General features: G+C 38.0%; 1 protein-coding gene across 2 annotated transcripts in view; it reads left to right on the forward strand.

The window, feature by feature from the left end:
- SMC5 (structural maintenance of chromosomes 5) overlaps nt 1-18,467 on the forward strand; it is a 75,576-nt gene that overhangs the window by 25,886 nt on the left and 31,223 nt on the right. For both annotated transcript variants that reach the window (XM_084764316.1, XM_084764317.1), the window contains exons 9-11: nt 5,250-5,505; nt 7,897-8,051; nt 11,150-11,263. In XM_084764316.1, coding sequence (XP_084620442.1) covers nt 5,250-5,505; nt 7,897-8,051; nt 11,150-11,263 — 525 coding nt within the window. The remainder of the gene's footprint in view (nt 1-5,249; nt 5,506-7,896; nt 8,052-11,149; nt 11,264-18,467) is intronic.

Here is an 18,467-nt window from a genome sequence, read left to right on the forward strand (position 1 = left end):
CTCAGATAGCCCAGGATATGCACTGTTTATCTAAATGTTACTCTGGACTCCAGGAGTCTCCAGAGGCCTGAATGAACAGCTCAGCCCCAGGTTCTCTTTTTAAGAATTTTGCTTTGCTTGTTGTCTGCTACAGATGTTATTCTTATCTCTCACAAATGCCAATCATATCTCTCCTCAAGCAAGATTCTGCTTCTTGTTTTTGTCAGTTGTGTTTAGGAACAAAGTTGTTTTGCACTGGGTAAACTGTAAGATTGGATTAGGACAAGCCTTTTGAATACTGTTTCTAGGTAACTGCCATATAGAGCAGGTAATGACAGGTCTTCTTCAAAAATTGTTGGCTGCCAGCTTTCATTCCTTGTGGGTAATTATCAAGAATATCGCTCAGAGATTAAGGGCACTGTCTGCTCTTCTGAAGATCCTGAGTTCAATTCCCAGCAACCACATAGCGGCTCAAAACCATCTGGTGCTCTCTTTTGTTGTGCAGGCAGAGCCCTGTGTATATAATAAATTAATTAATTAAAAAATAGAATATGGCAGAAGTGGGGAGACAAGGTGGATTTGGGAATTGGACATGTTTAAAACTTACCAAGATTCAGCCTGGATTTGGTTTAGCTAGTAGACATTTCCCAGTGTGCTGCAAAAATGAGATTAAAAACATTAATTTTGATAGTTTTTGTCATTGTTCATTGGTTTTATAGAGAAGGTTGTAGAGTTCCTTATTTCCCTATCCTCTAGTCCATCTTTTCTATATCTAAACTAAAGTGTTGCTGGGCTGGTGTGGTGGCGCACGCCTCTAATCCCAGCACTCGGGAGGCAGAGGCAGGCAGATGTCTGTGAGTTCGAGGTCAGCCTGGTGTACAAATTGAGCCCAGGATAGCCAAGGACACACAGAGAAACCCTATCCCAAACAAACAAAAACCAAAAGAAGAAGAAGGAGGAGGAGGAGGAGGAGGAGGAGGAGGAGGAGGAGGAGGAGAAGAAGAAGAAGAAGAAGAAGAAGAAGAAGAAAAGTGTATCTGGGGTTTTAATAAGAATTGTGTTAAACCTTGGGGGAGAATTGAAATTTTTACTATTTTGAGTCTTCCACTCTAGCAACATGGTATGCATCCACTAATTTAGATTTTTTTTTTTCCTTCTCCTGTCAGCATTGCCTGTTTTTGGCACACATTTCATATGTTTTTCCTTTTGTTTGTTTGTTTTCTTTTGGGGGGACGGTTAAACCTTAATCTATTCTTTAAAATACTAAGTACCATGTAAATAGAGATAGCCTTGGTTTGTTTTTGTTTTCTTTTGTGATTTATTTGTGTTGTTTCCTCTTTTAGCCTTACTCCACTGGTTAGTATTTCTAGCACTGTTGAGTAAATGTGATGAACAGAGACTGTTTCATTCATGTTCTTAGAAATCATTGGGTTTCCACAATTAAATATTCATGTTGTAGGCTTTTTATAAATAGAATGAACTTTATCAGATTCAGAAAGTTTCCTACAGAATGCTTTCTGAAAATTTTTTATTTTGAACAAAGCTAAATTTTTGTCAAATACCCTTCTATCTCTGTTGATATCTTTGTATTATTTTCTTCTTTAAACTATTGGTATTTATATTTGTTAGATTTATATTAGTTGTTGGTTAGCAAGTCAACCTTAATTCCCTAACATGAACCCCACTTGATTGTGGTGTATAAATGTGCATTTTTCTTTCTCACATGTGAGTAAATTCTTCTTGCTAATATTTTGTTAATGAATTTTTCACTCTGTTCATGAGATAGTGCTTTTCTGTAGTTTTCTTTTTTTCACTGTGTCTGTTTGGGGGTTTGGATAATAACTAGCTTTTTAATGTGAGTTGGGAAGTGACTTTGAAAGGGATTGTGCATAGGACTAGTGTTAATTCTTGTTTATACATTTTTTATAATTCTGAAGTGAAATTATTTGGTCCTAGTTTTTTTTTTTAATATTACTGTATTTATTTATGTGTGAGCTGGGTGAACACTCATGTATGAGACAAAGGACAGTTTGTAGAGGTTGGTCCTTTCCCCCCACTATATGGCTTCCAGAGATCAAGTGAACTCAGGTTATCAGGCTTGGTGGTGGGTATCATTACCAGCTGAACTGTCCTGCAGGATCCCTGGAAATTTATTTTAGAAGTACTTAAAATAGCAAATTCAGTTTCCTGAACATGGCTTTTAGGTTGTTCAAATAATCTCTATTTCATGTTCTTATAAGTTTTGGTGTTTTGTGTCTAGAAAGCAAATTAGCTTGCTGTGTGTGTATAACGTGGTGCCCTTGAGTACATATCCAGAAGCTGCAGTGAGAGCCATGGGCAAGTTGTGTTTGTTTTAGTTTTTCCTCCTCGTTCTCTCTTTACTAAGTGTCTTGCCAAAAGTTTGTTAATTTCACTAATTTCCTCCCTCCTCACTTAGTTAACTTGCTTTTCTTTGCTTTCCTGTTTTATTTTTCCTTTCTTATTTTTCTTTGCTGTTTGATGTGGTTTTATTTCGCTCTTTTTCAAATGTTCTTAAGGCATTTGGGAGCACTCCTGGTGCTGTGCGTTCTTCTTTCCTTACTGCTTGAGCTCTGCCCTACACATTTTTATATGTTATAATTTCATCTTCATTCAGTTTAGTGTATAAGTTCAGTTTATTGTGTTTTCCAATTTTCTTGGGATTATAATTTATTTAACATATTTGCCATTTAATAAGCTTTTTAAAATAGGTTCTAGTTTAGGATCAGGAAAGAAGGAAGTAATTCCCAAAGAATAGGTTTGCAGAAATACAGTTTCAGAAGCTGTGTGGTTTTTAGTGGTTTACGTTGTCTAAAATATAAGGAAAATATCTTTGAAGTTAACTAAAGAAACACAGAGACCAAAAAGATTGACTTTCTGTGTTTAGGTTGAAGTCACATGACCTCAGGCATAATGGTGGATTAAAGAAGACAGTGAATCAGGTGCCAGAGCCATCAGTCTGTAAGTAGTGAGGGAGAACTTTGAGGGAAGTAGTTAATTCACAGTAGGATGATGGGTAGCAGTCTGATCCCATAATAGTAAAAGAAACTAAAGAAAAGTGCAATTAAAGAAGGAAGGTGGGTAATTGCCAGGAGGGGACCTAAACCTAAAGTACAGATTTATTACCAGTCATTATGGAGAGGGCTCAGTAGAGAAGTATCTTCCAGAAACAGCCAAGATTCAGCTAGAATAAGAAAGTACATTCATTCAGAGAGATTGAGCAACACAATAGTAGGATCCAATAAAACTTGGAGCTGTGAGGTTTAAACTTACTGTGTGCTCAAGCTCGACATCAGTACCAGTCATGGTGAGACTGGTGTGATTATTGATGGTTTTTGATAGTCTGCTGGATGAGGGTAGCAAATGTGTTACAGTTGAGAAAACGTAGCCTAAGAATGAGTCATTGAGATGCATTTCTATTTTTTAAGGTTAAAGGCCATCTTTTGGCAAACTTTTTTGTCCAATCCAGTATTTTTTCTTTTCTTTTTCTCTTTTTTAATAGTGTGGTTCTGTGAGTACAAAATGTGTGTGTGTTCAATTTCTTTCTCTTTGGTGCACTGGGATTGTTCATGTGCTCGGTGTTACCTTCTTCTGTTGCTCTGACATGCTCACTTGCCCACCTGAATCATCTGGATTTTGTGGGTTTCAGGGATGAATCTGTGACTTCTTGTCTATTTCTTTAATTTCCAATGTGTGCACAGTTATATGTAAAAATCTGTTATTTTATTTCTCTGTATTTGATATAGAAGACAGAATTTGGCTTATGTTTACTTTCTTGGTAACACCAAAAAACTTTTGAATTTTCAGAAATAAATTTCTAACAAGAAGGAATAAACTGCTACTTCCGTATGACAAAACATGATACTGGTGTTAAGTTTTTGTTTTGCAAGAATATGTGGGGAGGGTAGTGAAAATACGTCAGTGAAGCTTGAGTGCTCCCATTTTATACAAATAGTGTTTATAAACAAGATACAAGTAGGTACTGAAGAAATACAAAGCTTAAAGGCATTCCATTATAAATTATTTTTATTTGGTTCCATATTCTTTTTAATTAATTTACTATAACTTATAGTGGAAAAGAGGAAAGAAATGTGACTTAGAAATAAAATTATGAAATGTACTCCCTTTATTTCAATACAACATTTTATTTATAAAAACAAATCAGATGTAGAAGTATTTATTTGTGTATATTATTTATTTATTTTAGATTTTAAAAAGTATGTATGGGTATTTTGCCTTCATGTATGTCTGATGTTCCTAATGCTCTCAGACACTAGACGAAGATGCTAGATCCTCTGAAACTGGAGCTATAGGTGGTTGTGAGCTGCCATGTGGGTACCAGGAATCAAACCCAGGTCCTTTGAAAGAGCTCCTAACCAGTGAGCCATCTCCCTGGCTCCAGTCCCCCATTTGTGTTTATCTTAAAGAAAATGATGGCTTGGTAAACTATGATTTTGATTAAATTCTGTTGACAACAGGTGGCCAGCCAATATATCTGATCTTTTTCCAAAGATTATTTATTTTATGTATGTGAGTGATCTATCTGCATGTATACCTGCGTACCAGGTGTGCATCAGATCCTAGTATAGATGGTTATGAACCGCCATGTGATTGGTGGGAACTGAACTTAGGACCTCTGGAAGAGCAGACAATGCTTTTAACCTCCTTGCCCCTTCCCCCCAGTACATCTGATTTTTAAAAATAATTTATTCTGATTATAAGTAAAAAGGCTTAAATATAAAGATTGATGATTAAAATTTCAGCGTTAACATGAGGTGTGGTAGAAAATAATTTTGTTGAAAGAAAATTGTTTTGATTTAAAAGTAAGAACTTAGAATTATTATCATTTCTTTTTAAAATTTGGTCCTATGTGTGGTATATACTTTCTGTGAGTAGTTAGGCATCTGATTTTACATAGTTTTTTTTCCTAAGTATTTTAATAAGTAACTATGTTAAATTGCTGTTAAGTACTTTTGATATACTTAGGAACAAATAAAATTGCTGGTACTTTGATGGGTGGTAAATAATCTGCTGATAAACTATTTAAAGAAAGGAGTGCTCATCAGGTGTGTGTGTGCATACCTGCATAAGGTTCTGGTGACCTAGCCCCAAGTTCTCTGTGTCCTATGACAACTCAGCTCTTCCAATGAGCACCACACCCTTATCCTAGGTAAATTAAAACTATATTTCTGCAAAAACCAAACAGACTAGAAGAAACAACCTCGGGTACTGACCTACTTTTGCTTTGTTAGATTAAGGAACTTCAGCAGGCCCTGACAGTCAAACAGAATGAAGAACATGACCGGCAGAAGAGAATAAGTAACACCCGCAAGATGATAGAAGATTTGCAGAATGAGCTCAGGACTGCAGAAAACTGTGAGAACCTTCAGCCGCAGATTGATGCCATCACAAATGATCTGAGGCGAGTTCAAGAGGAAAAGGCGTTATGTGAAGGCGAGATCATTGATAAACAGAGAGAAAAGGAGATGCTGGAGAAGCAGAAGCGGAGTAAGTTTCCTCGGGGCAAAGAACGGTTTATAAAATGGAGGCTTGCTTATTTCCCTTAACTCTTACCTCTTCATACTGATTCATCTTTGGTCCATTTTGATCTGTTTATCTGAGTGCTGGGTCATGCAGTTGAAAGGAACTCAGGAAGAGTGGCGCTCTCTGTCCTTCCGCCAGACCCACTCAACTCTTAGCAGTTTACTGTGGCACTCTGCTTCTATTCATCACATACTTCAGTTATTTCACTATTGCTTAATTAATTTTTTATTCCTTTTTAAAATTTATTTATTAATTCATATTACACCTCAATGGTTATCCCATCCCTTGTATCCTCCCATTCCTCCCTCCCTCCCATTTTCCCCTTACTCCCCTCTCCTATGACTGTGACTGAGGGGGACCTCCTCCCCTTATATATGCTCATAGGGTATCAGGTCTCTTCTTGGTAGCCTGCATTCCTTCCTCTGAGTGCCACCAGGCCTCCCCATCCATGGGACGTGGTCAAATATGGGGCACCAGAGTTCGTGTGAAAGTCAGACCCCACTCTCCACTCAACTGTGGAGAATGTCCTGTCCATCAGCTAGATCTAGGTAGGGGTTTGATGTTTACTGCACGTATTGTCCTTGGTAGGTGCCATAGTTTGAGTAGAACCCTGAGAGTGGATTGGGACCTGTGACCCATCTCAACCCACGCAAGCCCACAGAAAGCCTAGGCCCCAGTCAGGCACACAGTCTGCAGTGGGTACATTGCCAATCGCTGCCCGCGCCCTGAGAAGGAAACAACTGCGGCCTTACTTGGCGGGTGAACTCAGTTTTGGGACTGAATCTGCGATGGGGATGCCTGAAACCTCCCGGACTAGGGAAAGCTACGAGGGTGGATTGGGCCCTCGGAATGGCCTCCCTGACCCACACAAGCCTACAGAAAGCCTGGGCGCCAGTCAGGCACACAGTCTGCTTAGTTAATTTTACACACTTTAGTGTTCTGTTTTCTCTATGTAGATTTTAGCTTAAAATGTGCCCCCTGCCCTTTTCCCCCTCCTGGGGTAGGGTTTTTCTGTGTGGTCCTGGTTTTCTTGGAACTCACTCTGTAGACCAGGATGACCTTGAACTCACTGAGATCCACCTGACTGCCTCCTGAGTGCTGGGATTAAAGGTGTGCGCCACTGGCTTCCTTTTTATTTTAATTTCCAAAATGATTACCTGAGTAATACTGGCATTTGGTATTAAATAGTTGTCAGTGTTGACTATGCATTTGTGTGCTTAGGTCCTAATACAGTAAGTACTCCATCCTTTCTTTTCATACTCAAGCCTTGCTATCCATCTCTGCTTTTTGTTTTCAAAGCTAAAGTTTTATTAAGTAAAATAATTGTACTTTTCTTAGCATTAGAGTTCTAAACTGATTTATATTTGGGTACAGTATAATTGAGTTGCCTTTTATTGATAATATTTTTAAAGGTTTAATTTGCCTTTTTTAGAAAACACCATTAGTTGTAGCATATCTTCAAGTTAAAGACAAGTTATTACTGTGTAGATGGACATACATTTGTCACTAGGCACACATGGAGGTCAGAAGACAATCTTTTTTTTTCCTTTTTTTCTTTTTTTTTCCTTGTCTTTTGAATTTTGGTTTTTGGAGACAGGGTTTCTCTATGTTTTCTTGGCTGTCCTGGACTCACTTTGTTGGCCAGGCTGGCCTCGAACTCACAGTGACCCACCTGCTTTGGTGGGGTCTGTGGGGCAACTTGAGGTCATCAGGCTTGTGTAACAGGCACTTCCATCCACTGAGCTATTTCACCAGTCCAGCATTTTCTTAAATTTGGAAAGAAAAAACCCAACTAGTTTTTGTTTTTGTTTTAATTCTGCATCTTGCTGTCGTATCTCCATCTAAGCAGACTGTTTTCAAGGCCTTCTCCATGGTCCTCATCTGGGATTTGTCTTACACCTTTTCTGCACTGAGTCAATCCATTCTTGAATTCTGTTATCTCTTCCCCAACCCCTCCTCTTTATTTCTTTTATGTTTGTAGAAACTTTCTAAGAAGAGATACTGAAAATTAATTGTTTTACTTGAGAACATCCAAATTTAGTATCCTCCTTTCTTGATTGTGTAATATATTCAGTTCTATATTAAAGGTAATTACTTTCAAAAGAAAAAAATTTTTTTCTTGTGGCCCTTGCCACTCTTCTGATAGAAAAACTGTTATTTATGTCTTTTTTATATTTCCAGATGACCTCTTTTCATAGCTTCAGGGTCACTTTTTATCTTAGGTGTTAAATAATTTTGAAAGATTTTTTTTCTGAGTGGTATTTATGAATAATCTCTAGATAAAAATATTTTGTATTGTTTATATGTTGACATACTAATTTTTCAGAGAAATAACACCTTTCCTTAAAATTTCAGGTGTGGGTGATCATATCATCCGTTTTGACAATCTTATGAATCAGAAGGAAGATAAGCTGAGACAGCGGTATCGCGACACATATGACGCAGTGGTGTGGCTGAGAAATAACAGAGACAGGTTCAAGCAGAGAGTCTGTGAGCCCATAATGCTCACGGTAAGATTTTACTCTTACTGTAATCTAATATTAGTACAATTAATATTTGTAATATGTTATTTTCTTCACTGTTACATGTGCCTGTAAGGTCAGTTCTCAAGAAGCCAAGGCAGGAGGATTGAGAATTTGATTGTTAGCCTTAGGTGTAAGTTAAGTTCAGTGCTAGCCTGGGTTACATAGTAAAACCTTGTTTTCTAAAAGCAAATAAACAATAGCAAAGAGAATATTTTTCCAAAATTAAGAAGAAAATTTATGTTTTGATCTGATACAGACTGGAAAAAATCATTGCTATAAGTTATAATGCAAGTATAGTTTTTGTTTTTGTTTTTTGTTTTGTTTTTGAGATAAGCGTTTCTCTGTGGAGCCTTGGCTATTGTCAACTCACTTTGTAGACCAGGCTGGCCTTGAACTCACAGTGCTCTGTCTCTGCCTCCCAGAGTGGTAGGATTACAGGTGTATGCCAACACATCTGGCTTATTTACATATTAAAAAACAAAACAAAACAAAAAACATCTCAGTGATAGTTCAGAATTGAATCAAATTTGCCATCTGACTGTCTTACTATAGCTCATCACCAGGCCACATCACTAACTGGAGCATATTTAGATTTTTAACTACATCTAAGTATTTAAGACAAGAAGATGTACTCTACTTTCATGTAGTGGCTTTTTGCCTTTCTAGCTTCTCACTCCATGTATAACTACATTTAACTAACCCTTCAAGTCTACGTGAAAGGAACCTACTTCAGCAAGTTAGAGTGTATACATTGGAAATGCCATATACCTTGTCAGTATCCTATTTCCATTATTTGTTTCTAACAACTCCAGTCTAGAAATGGAGAAATGTGTAAAAGACTTATAGATATTCTTACAGTATTTTTATATTTATAATAACAATTATACCTTATATTAACATGGTTAACATACATAGAGAAGAAAATTTATACAGACACTGGTAGGTGAGATAAATCACCTTTATACTCACAGAATACAGTTCAGCTATTAAATGCTGTTGCGGGGTCTGGGGTGATAGTTCATTTGGTAAAGTGCTTCCGGACAACTGAATATGATCCCCCAGAAACCCATGTGAAAAACGAACCATGGTGGCGTGCTTATAATCCTAGCACTAGGGAAGCAGAGGCAGATGGATCTCAGATTTTCTTCCAGCCAAGCTAGTCTACCAGACAATAGGAGATCTTGCCTCAAAAAACAATGATAATTGTCCTCTGACCTCCACTTAATATACATATACATGAATCTGTACACACACAAATAATGTTATAGTTTAGAGCTAATAATAAATGAATGACCCCCTTATCTGACAAGTAAGGAACGGGTAAATGAGGAAGAGGGAGGGTGGATGGGGAGGGGAGGAGAGGAGGGAGGGCCTACAGTCGGGATATAAAGTGAATAAACTAATTAATTTAAATAAATGAGTTTATGACATGTTAATGAATTTTAAAACAGATTGAATAGGCTCTATAGACCTTTTTCATTTAAAAATTTGTGAAACAGGAGACTACATTAACTAGATGAAGTGAAGAGTGCTATGTCTCTTATGCCTGCCAGTCTGTATCTTACTATTTTCTGAAGGTGTACCTATAAAATTCTTTAAAAACCGTAGGCAAGGAGTATGTCAACTGAATACCAGAAAGAAAGGAACAGGAAACTGAAGAACTAGTGTGTCTTATAAATTTTACTTGAGCATATATATTAAACCTGGAAAAAAGATAGATCACTTACTGCTCGAGTGGCACAAATGAGCTAGTGAACAAAATGATTAGTGAGATTTCAGAGTGTTGAATGGCCGTGTAATGAACTATTCACACAAGATGAGAGAGTTGGGTTCTCTAATGGAAAGATTCTTATAATAAATACACTCTGGAAAAACCTGAGAACCAAGTCATGCTGGCTCATCCATAGCAGTTATTTTTGTTCATTCTAGAAGTTGAAGTGAACATTTGCTCTTCTTTACCACAAAATAACTGACTATGAAAAAGAATGTGAAATGATAGACACTAGATGTTTATAGAATGTGTGCTTGAATGATCATGTTTTACGGTTTGCTGTCTGTCGGCATTCCCGTTTTTCTACACTTGATGTAGAAAATAGAGAGTAATAGTATTGGACACTGGTTATATAGCAAACCTACTTTTTAAAAACAATACATTTTTTTAAGCAGTATTGGAAATTGAATGTAGGACCTGTTACATAGTAGACAAGTGCTCTCCCACTGAGCTATATCCCCAGACCAGAGTCCTAGTTAAAAATAGCGTGCTTCAGGGTGCAGCGTCCTGTGTAATACCTTGTCTTTCATCTAGCTCTCCTGTGAGGTCTAGACAACACTTCCTAGTGTGTCTTTGCTAATGAGAACTATATGGTGCTTTGCTTTTTATTTTGCTTCTGTAATAAAGACTTGGTATTCTTGAGATAGTTCTTCCATATCTGTCTTATTATTTCCCATAGAATGTCAGTAATGTCTAATTAGTAAGTATTTATTAAACATGTTAGTAAAAGTTGTATGTGGTGGTACATGCTTGTAATACCAGGACCTATGAGGTTTATGTGGAGGATCACAAGTTTGAGGCCAGCAACACAAGCCACACAATGAATTGTTCATTGAATTTCATAGTAGAAAAAAACCAAAAACTTAAAATAAGTAAGTTTATGTTGTAGTGATGCAAATCTTTGACTTTGAGGGTCTGATAGCTGATTGTGATAACAAGTTTTTTCCATGTATCTAATGAAGATTTTGTTATGTTTTTTGTTTGTTTGTTTGTTTTGTTTGTTTTGTTTTACCAGCTATTGCCAAGTAGAATAGGACATTTCTGTCAAGATTAAGAAGAAAGATACTCAGTCTGGGGAAAGATGAAAACTATCTGTATTTGTAGGTAGCAGTCTCCAACTTTGAATGAGTTAACCAGAAGGAAACCAGAGCTCTTTTTAAGATAACTTAAAACTGAACATTGTGTGATGGTTCTGAGTAACAAATGAAATGTTTTAAAATTACTTAGCAGTAAATTTATTAAATAATCAAAGACATATGTATATGTATTTAATAATCACTGGATTTCAGTAAAACATTTTTTCTCTTTTTAGATTAATATGAAAGATAATAAAAATGCAAAATATGTTGAAAATCATATTTCTTCAAATGACCTAAGAGCCTTTGTGTTTGAAAGTCAAGAAGATATGGAGATTTTCCTCAGAGAGGCAAGTATTAACCAATAATACATTCTAATTGACAAGGCACGTTCTGATTTTCTCCTTTATGGATTTATAATCTCCTTATGTATTTTCTGAAATAATATCACCTTATCATCAATGCACTTACTCGTTTTGTTGTTGTTGTTGTTGTTGTATGGGTTTTGTTTTTCGTAAAATGACCTGAAAGAAGTTTTAGAGCGTTACTCTGTCAATCATAAATGAAACTCCTCCATTCTACTGTCTCAGCATTGGTTTGTCTTTTGGGGTGTGTGTGTGTGTGTGTGTGTGTGTGTGTTTGGAGTTGGAGTTTTTTGATTGTTTTGGTTTAGTTTGGGGTTTTATTCTTTTTGGAGTGGGGATGGCTTTTTGGTTTGATTTGGGGTTTCTTGAGACCAGGTTTCTTACTCACCTGGAGCTCACCAGTTAGAATAGGCTGGCAGGCCAGCAAAGTCCAAAGGATCTGCCTGTCTTCACTTCCCCTACACTGGGTTACAAGTGTGCAGCCCTATCCTCCACTCTTTATTTGGACTCTGGGGATCAAACTTAGGTTCTTGTGCTTACAAGGCACACATTTTACTCCTTAACCTCTCCTGCCCAATGTATGTTTTATATATCTCTTTTAAATGTTTGCTGTATGGTCTGTCTTAGGATTTCTGTTGCCATGAAGAGACACCATGACCAAGGCAACTCTTATAAAGGAAAACATTTAATTGGGGGCTGGCTTCCAGTTCAGAGGTTTAGTCCATTGTCATCATGGCGGGAAGCATGGCAGCGTGCAGGCAGACCAGTTGCAGGGAAGGTAGCTGAGCATTTCTAAATCTGCATTGGCGGGCAGCAGGAAGAGAGAGTGGCATAGGGCCTGGCTTGAGCATTTGAAACTCCACAGCCCACCCCTAGTAACACACTTCCTCTAACAAGTCCATACCTACTCCAACAAGGCCATACCTTTGCATTCAGATATATGAGCCTATAGGGGCCAATCTTATTCAAACCATCACATGGTCTTTAGAAAGATGGTTTATTAAAATTCACTTTGAATCGTTTTATTCAAACGATTCAAGTGAGAGAATGTTGTATTTAATTTGTTTTTTAAATAGCTCTTGCTGTGAACTTCCAGGGGCTTGAACTCCAAAGATCTTCTTGCCTCTTGATCTTGCCTCAGCTTTGGAACTACTGCCATATATCACTGAACCCTTCCAACTTCTGTAGTGTATTTCAAAGTTAAGCTCATCATTTTTTTTTCCAGATTTTTGTTTTTAAAAATTATACAGCCAGGTGTGGTGGTGCACACCTTTAATCCCAGCACTCGGGTAGCAGAGGCAGGTGGATCTCTGTGAATTCGAGGCCAGCCTGATCTACAGAGTCCAGGATGTCCAGGACTACAAGAGAAACCTGGACTCAAAACAAACAAACAAAACCAAAAACTACACATTATATTTTAATCATATTTTTACCCTTCCCAACTTCTTCCAAATTCTCCCCACCTAACTTCATGTTCTCTCTCTGTCAAAAAAAGGGATGGGGGCACACACAGGAGTAAAGTAAAAACCAACACAACAAAATAATACCAGAAACAAAACACAGAGCACATAATACTTAAACACATAAAATCATGGAGTCCATTTTAGGTTGGCAACTATTAAGCATGGGACCTATTCAGGAGTGTGGTTGACATACCATACCCAGGGACACATCATTGGAGAAATCTGGTTTAGCGCTTCCTACCAGGTATTGATTGAAGTAGCTTTTTGGTTAGGGGTGGAACTTTTTGTCCATTTCCCCTGTTCTATGCTGACATTTTGTCTGGTTTTGAGTCTGTGTAGGGCTTCTGTGCGCTGACACAGTCTCTGAGTTCATATGTGTATCAGTCAAGTTGTATCTGGAAGGCACTGTTTCCTTGGAGTCGTTCATCACCTCTGGCTCTTAAATTTTTTTCCTCTTCCTTTCTGCGTAGGTCCCTGAGGCAGGGAGGGTTACTGATAAAAAGACTTTGGACTAAGTGCTTCAACACCTGTAACACTCTTCACATTGTCCAATTGTGAGTCTCTCTCTCTCTCTCTCTCTCTCTCTCTCTCTCTCTCTCTCTCTCTCTCTCTCTCTCTCTCTGTGTGTGTGTGTGTGTGTGTGTGTGTGTGTGTGTGTGTGTGTGTGTGTTTTGGAGACAGAGTTTCTCTGTAACCCTGGCTGTCCTGGACTCACTTTGTAGACCAATCAGGCTGGCCTCGAACTCAAAGCGATCCAAGTGCTGGCATTAAAGGTGTGTGGTCTCTTTGTTAATTACCAACTGCTGCAAGAGCAGTATCTCTGATAAGGGTTGAGAGAACTCTGCTCTATTGGTATAGCATTGTGTCTTTAGGAGTCATTTTAGTGCTGTATCCCTTTAGCACGCACAGTGGTTCTCAACCTTCCTAGTACTATGACCTTTTAATACAGTTTCTTCCATAAAATGATTTCATTACTACTTCATAACTAATTTTGCTACTATTATGAATTGTAATACATGCAATCTATGCAAGCTATATGATGTCTGACTCCTAAAGGGCTTGTGAGAATCACTGCTACAGTTTAGCAGTATAATATTATTAGGTTTTCTCCTAGGCTGTAGTCTATCTACTCTCAAGTTGTTGACCACTTTGGCAGTGTCATCTATGGATTCATCTCATAGAGTGGGCCTTTTAAACAAAGTTAATTACTTCCATAACATGTGTGCCACTGATGTACCAGTATAGCTTGCAAGCATGTTTCTGTTACAGGTCATAGAACTAATTTGTAGCTGGATGAAATTGATGGCTTTTCTCCTCCAGTAACATGCAAAGTACCTTTTATAACTGCAAATGCTAGTCAAGAAGGATGAAGCTTCTGACTGGGCGTCAGCTCTATTCTCCATGTTTTATTACATAAGCAATAAGGTCTTGCCAAGATTATGGAAGGTAGCCAAAAGACTGTAGCCTGTGGGGTTTGGAGAGCAGGAGGAGCTTTGGATAATGACTTAAGATGCAATCTATTCCTGCCACTGGGGGTTTTAACTTTATGGGGTAAGATATCTAGATGGAGCATTGTGTCCTCCATTATATGGTTTCTTTCATATATGTATACATATTAGGAAGTTTCTATAGTAATAGGTCTGCATATGGTTTTTCAAATGGTGTTTAGAATTAGTTGTCCCTCCCCATAGTCTCTTCTTTACTCTGCCTTCCCATCCCACTTCCTATTTAATCTTCCCATTCTTCTTTCCCCTTTAAGTCTTTATAACACCACATTTTATTTGAAGAATTCCTACTTCCCTCATGATTCCTTACTAGCACCTAATCCATGTAGTTATTAAGATTGAAACACATCTAAAGCGTGAAAGCTAACACTCTGTATAAGAGAAAGATTGCAATACTTATTTTGGGGGATCACTCAAGATAATTGTTTCAAGCTCCATCCATTAACCTGCAAGTTTTATAATTTTTTTATCAGCTGGATAATATTCCATTGTGTATATGTATATCACAATTTCATTGTCTACTCATCATTTGGTGTACATGTTGACTGTTTCTAATTTCTGGCTTCTGAGAATCTAAAGTAACAATGAGCGTGGATGAGTAAGTGTCTCCTGTGGTAATATATAGAGCCGTTTGGGTAGCCCAAGAGTAGTTTAGCTGGATCTTGCCATACATCAATTTTCAGTTAACCTTCACACTGATTTTCATAATGGCTATATCAGTTTGTACTCCCACTAGCAATGAACCCTGTGTTCCTCTTGCCCACATCCTTGGCGGCATGTGCTGTTGTGTTACTTGCAGTTAACTAAGGATCAGAACCAGTGGAATGAACATACATACATATATACGTATGTACATACATACATACATACATACATACATACATACATACATACATATGAAAGGGGTTTATTAGAGTGGCTTGCAGTCCAAGTAGTCCAGTAGTACCTGTCTTCTGACAGAAAGTCCAAGAATCCAATAGTTATTCAGTCTACCTGACTAGGTGTCTCAGCAGTCCCAATCTGGTGCTGCAGTCTCAGGAGATCCTACACAGCTGCAAGTTTTCTTTCCCAAAGAAGTAGGTTCTGACACCAGCAAAGGAAGAGTTAAGATAGATGTGCTTGCCAGTGAGAGTAAGGGCAAGCAGACAGGAAGCTTCCTTCTTCCATGGTCTTTTATGTGGGCTGCCCCCAGAAGGTGTGGCCCAGATTTAAGGTGGATCTTCTGACTTCAGGTGATCCAACCAAGAAAAGTTCCTCACAGGTATGCTAGGTGCTTGAGGTTTAGTTGCTTTGAAAAGTAGTCAAGTTGACAACCAAGATTAGCTATCACGGCTGCCATTTGTTTTACTGATCTTGGACATTCTGACTGGGGTAAAATGAAATCTCAGAGCAATTTTAATTGGCCTTTACCAGATGCCTAAGAGTGTTGAACATTTCTTTAAATGTTTCTAGTCCATTTGTTTCATCTTTTGGGAACTCTGCTTAGTTCATGCTCCATTTTTTGTTTTTAATTGAGTTGTTTTGTTAATGTTCCACAGTCACCAGACTGTTTCAACCCACCAGCTCCCAGTAATGACACCGAGAGAGACTATTATTTATTATAGTTCAGGCCTTAGCTTAGGCTGTTTCCCAACTAACTCATATAACTTAGTTAACCTGTTTATTCTAGTCCAGTCTGCCACTTGGCTTGTTACCTTTCCTCAGTACTGGCACTTGCTTCTTCCTCTGTTTCTGGCTAGCGAATCTCTCTCTCCTCCTTCCCAGAGTTCCTATCTTTCCAGATGCCCCACCTATCCTCTCTTACTTTGCTGTAGACTATTTAGTTCTTTTTTTTTTTTTTTTTTAAGATTTATTTATTTACTATGTATACAATTTTCTACCTGCATTTGTGCCTGCCTGCCAGGAGAGGGCACCAAACCTCCTTATAGATAGTTGTGAGCCACCATGTGGTTGCTGAGAATTGAACTCAGGACTTTTGAAAAAGCAACAGTGCTCAGAACCTCTGAGTCATTTCTCCGGCCCCTACCATTTAGTCCTTTAAACCAATCAGAAAGTAATGTAGAAGATGTTTACAAAACACTGAGACTGGTGATGCTTCATAAAAATAACAATGCTAAAGTCCAAAGTCCAGCCTGGTCTCAACTCTGCTATACAGAAATTAGCATTTGAATAATTCAAAAATAACCTTTACACAGTGCACAGAGATTATCCCAACATTCCACTTTTTCTTGATGTGTTGTTATTCTTTATATTTTCTAGACACCCTCTTCCATGAGAAATTTTCTTATCTTGAATAATGTATTTTTTCCCTAGAGTTTCTATTAAAATCTGTTTGCTTACTATATCCACGAGGGTCAGTCATGTGTTAATTCAGTGTGGTAATCATATTCTTAAACAAGTTTAACTGCTTTAAAATTTGGGTATGCTAAACCTGACATTTACCATTTGTGTTCTGATGAGATAAGTTTCTCTTGACTGCTTTTTCTCTTAGCTGTGATGGCATTTAATTCTTATACATAAGAATTTTCATTATTCACTAGAATTGTAGATCATACCCTAGGATAAGTTCTTTTTTGAAGAGACTGGATAGCAGCAAATTTAATTAGGCTCAAATTTCAAACTGATAGCAACTAAAGTGTGTGTGTGTGTGTGTGTGTGTGTGTGTGTGTGTGTGTGTGTGTGTGTAAGAGAGAGAGAGAGAGAGAGAGAGAGAGAGAGAGAGAGAGAGAGAGAGAGAGAGAGAGAGATGTGGAAGCCAGAGGTCAACATCTGGTGTCTTTCTCCGTCCACATTAATTTTGTAACAGAGTCTTTTACTTAACGTTGAGCTTACTGATTGGCTGGCTGGCTGACTAATAAGGTCTTCTTGTCTCTGTACCTACCCATTGCTTTGGTTATAGATACATGCTGCCCTACCCAGCTTTTATGTGGATGTTAGGGTTATGAACACATGACAGGCATTTTATGAACTGAGCCATCTCTGGCGCCCCTCCCATTCAGTGTGTCCCCCCAACCCCACCCCTCCAGCCCCAAGGCTTCTGTTGCTTTCACATAGTCACTAGAATTTTTCCATAAGTTTATAGTTGAAGGACCAGCCAAAGATTGAAACGGGTCTGAGTATCTAATGCTTCTCACTTGACAGCATCCTAAGAATTTACCCTTTCATTTATGTAGCCATCCTCTGATTTCTTCAAGCAATAGACTACATCTTTCTATCTGAATTTTCATTCCTATACTGCTCCTGCTCAATTAGGGAGTTTTCAAGTCACAACTCAGGTCTCACTTAACTCCATCCTTCCAATTTGCTTTCCAGTATTTTTTAAATGATTGTGTGAAATTTTGCCTATAGTTCATAATCATTATTTGCAGATAGGTGAGCCCATGCAAGATAATCTTCTGTTAATGAAAGTATAAATCTGCCATCTATATATTTTGAAACCAGTACCAGATACCTTGTTTCATCTGAAAATTCAGTACATATTTCTGAAAGAAATAGGCCCTTGGATGGGCATAGGGAGGGGCACACACCTGTAATCCCAGCCCTTGAAAGGCTGTTTAGTTCATACAAATGAGCTAATAATGTTTACTAATAGCCTATCTGGCAGTATTATTTAACCCGTTATCAAACAATAAAGACACCTGAGATAGGGTTCATTTTACTTGGGCAGAACAGATATTAACCTCCTATGCTATCCTTTATCTCCCAATCCCACATTCTATGCCAGTTGCTCTGATCATTTCTCTCTGGGCTACTTCACATCCATACTTTCACATGCTGTTTCCCATCTTGGCTGCTTTCCTCCATTGATGCCAGTTGAGCCATGTGCTTCTGTCCATGCTTCAACCCATGGCAACTTTGCTTCCACTCTTCCTCTACCTGTCTCTCCCCTGATCCTTTTCTCTTCCAAGTCTGATAACTTTTGCCACCCCTATCTCACTTCTGCCCTCCCCAGATGTGTAGTAATTTATTCAGCTAATCAGGGATAAATTGGAAGCAAGGATTACAAAACATCATTTTGGCGTACTTGAATGTCTGTTCATAAAAGACAACAAGCAGATCTCTGGGATCAGAGTAATTAGCAATCAAATAAAAAGCATCAGATCATGCCATTATAAGAGGTTGAAGCAAAAGATGTGAGTTTGAGGCTAACCTCAGGTACATAGTTCTTGTTCACAGAGTAACTAAGACCTTGCATTGAGAGAAGGAAACACACACACACAC

Source organism: Acomys minous (assembly GCF_964271855.1).
Source record: "Acomys minous genome assembly, chromosome: 2".
NCBI lineage: Eukaryota > Metazoa > Chordata > Mammalia > Rodentia > Muridae > Acomys > Acomys minous.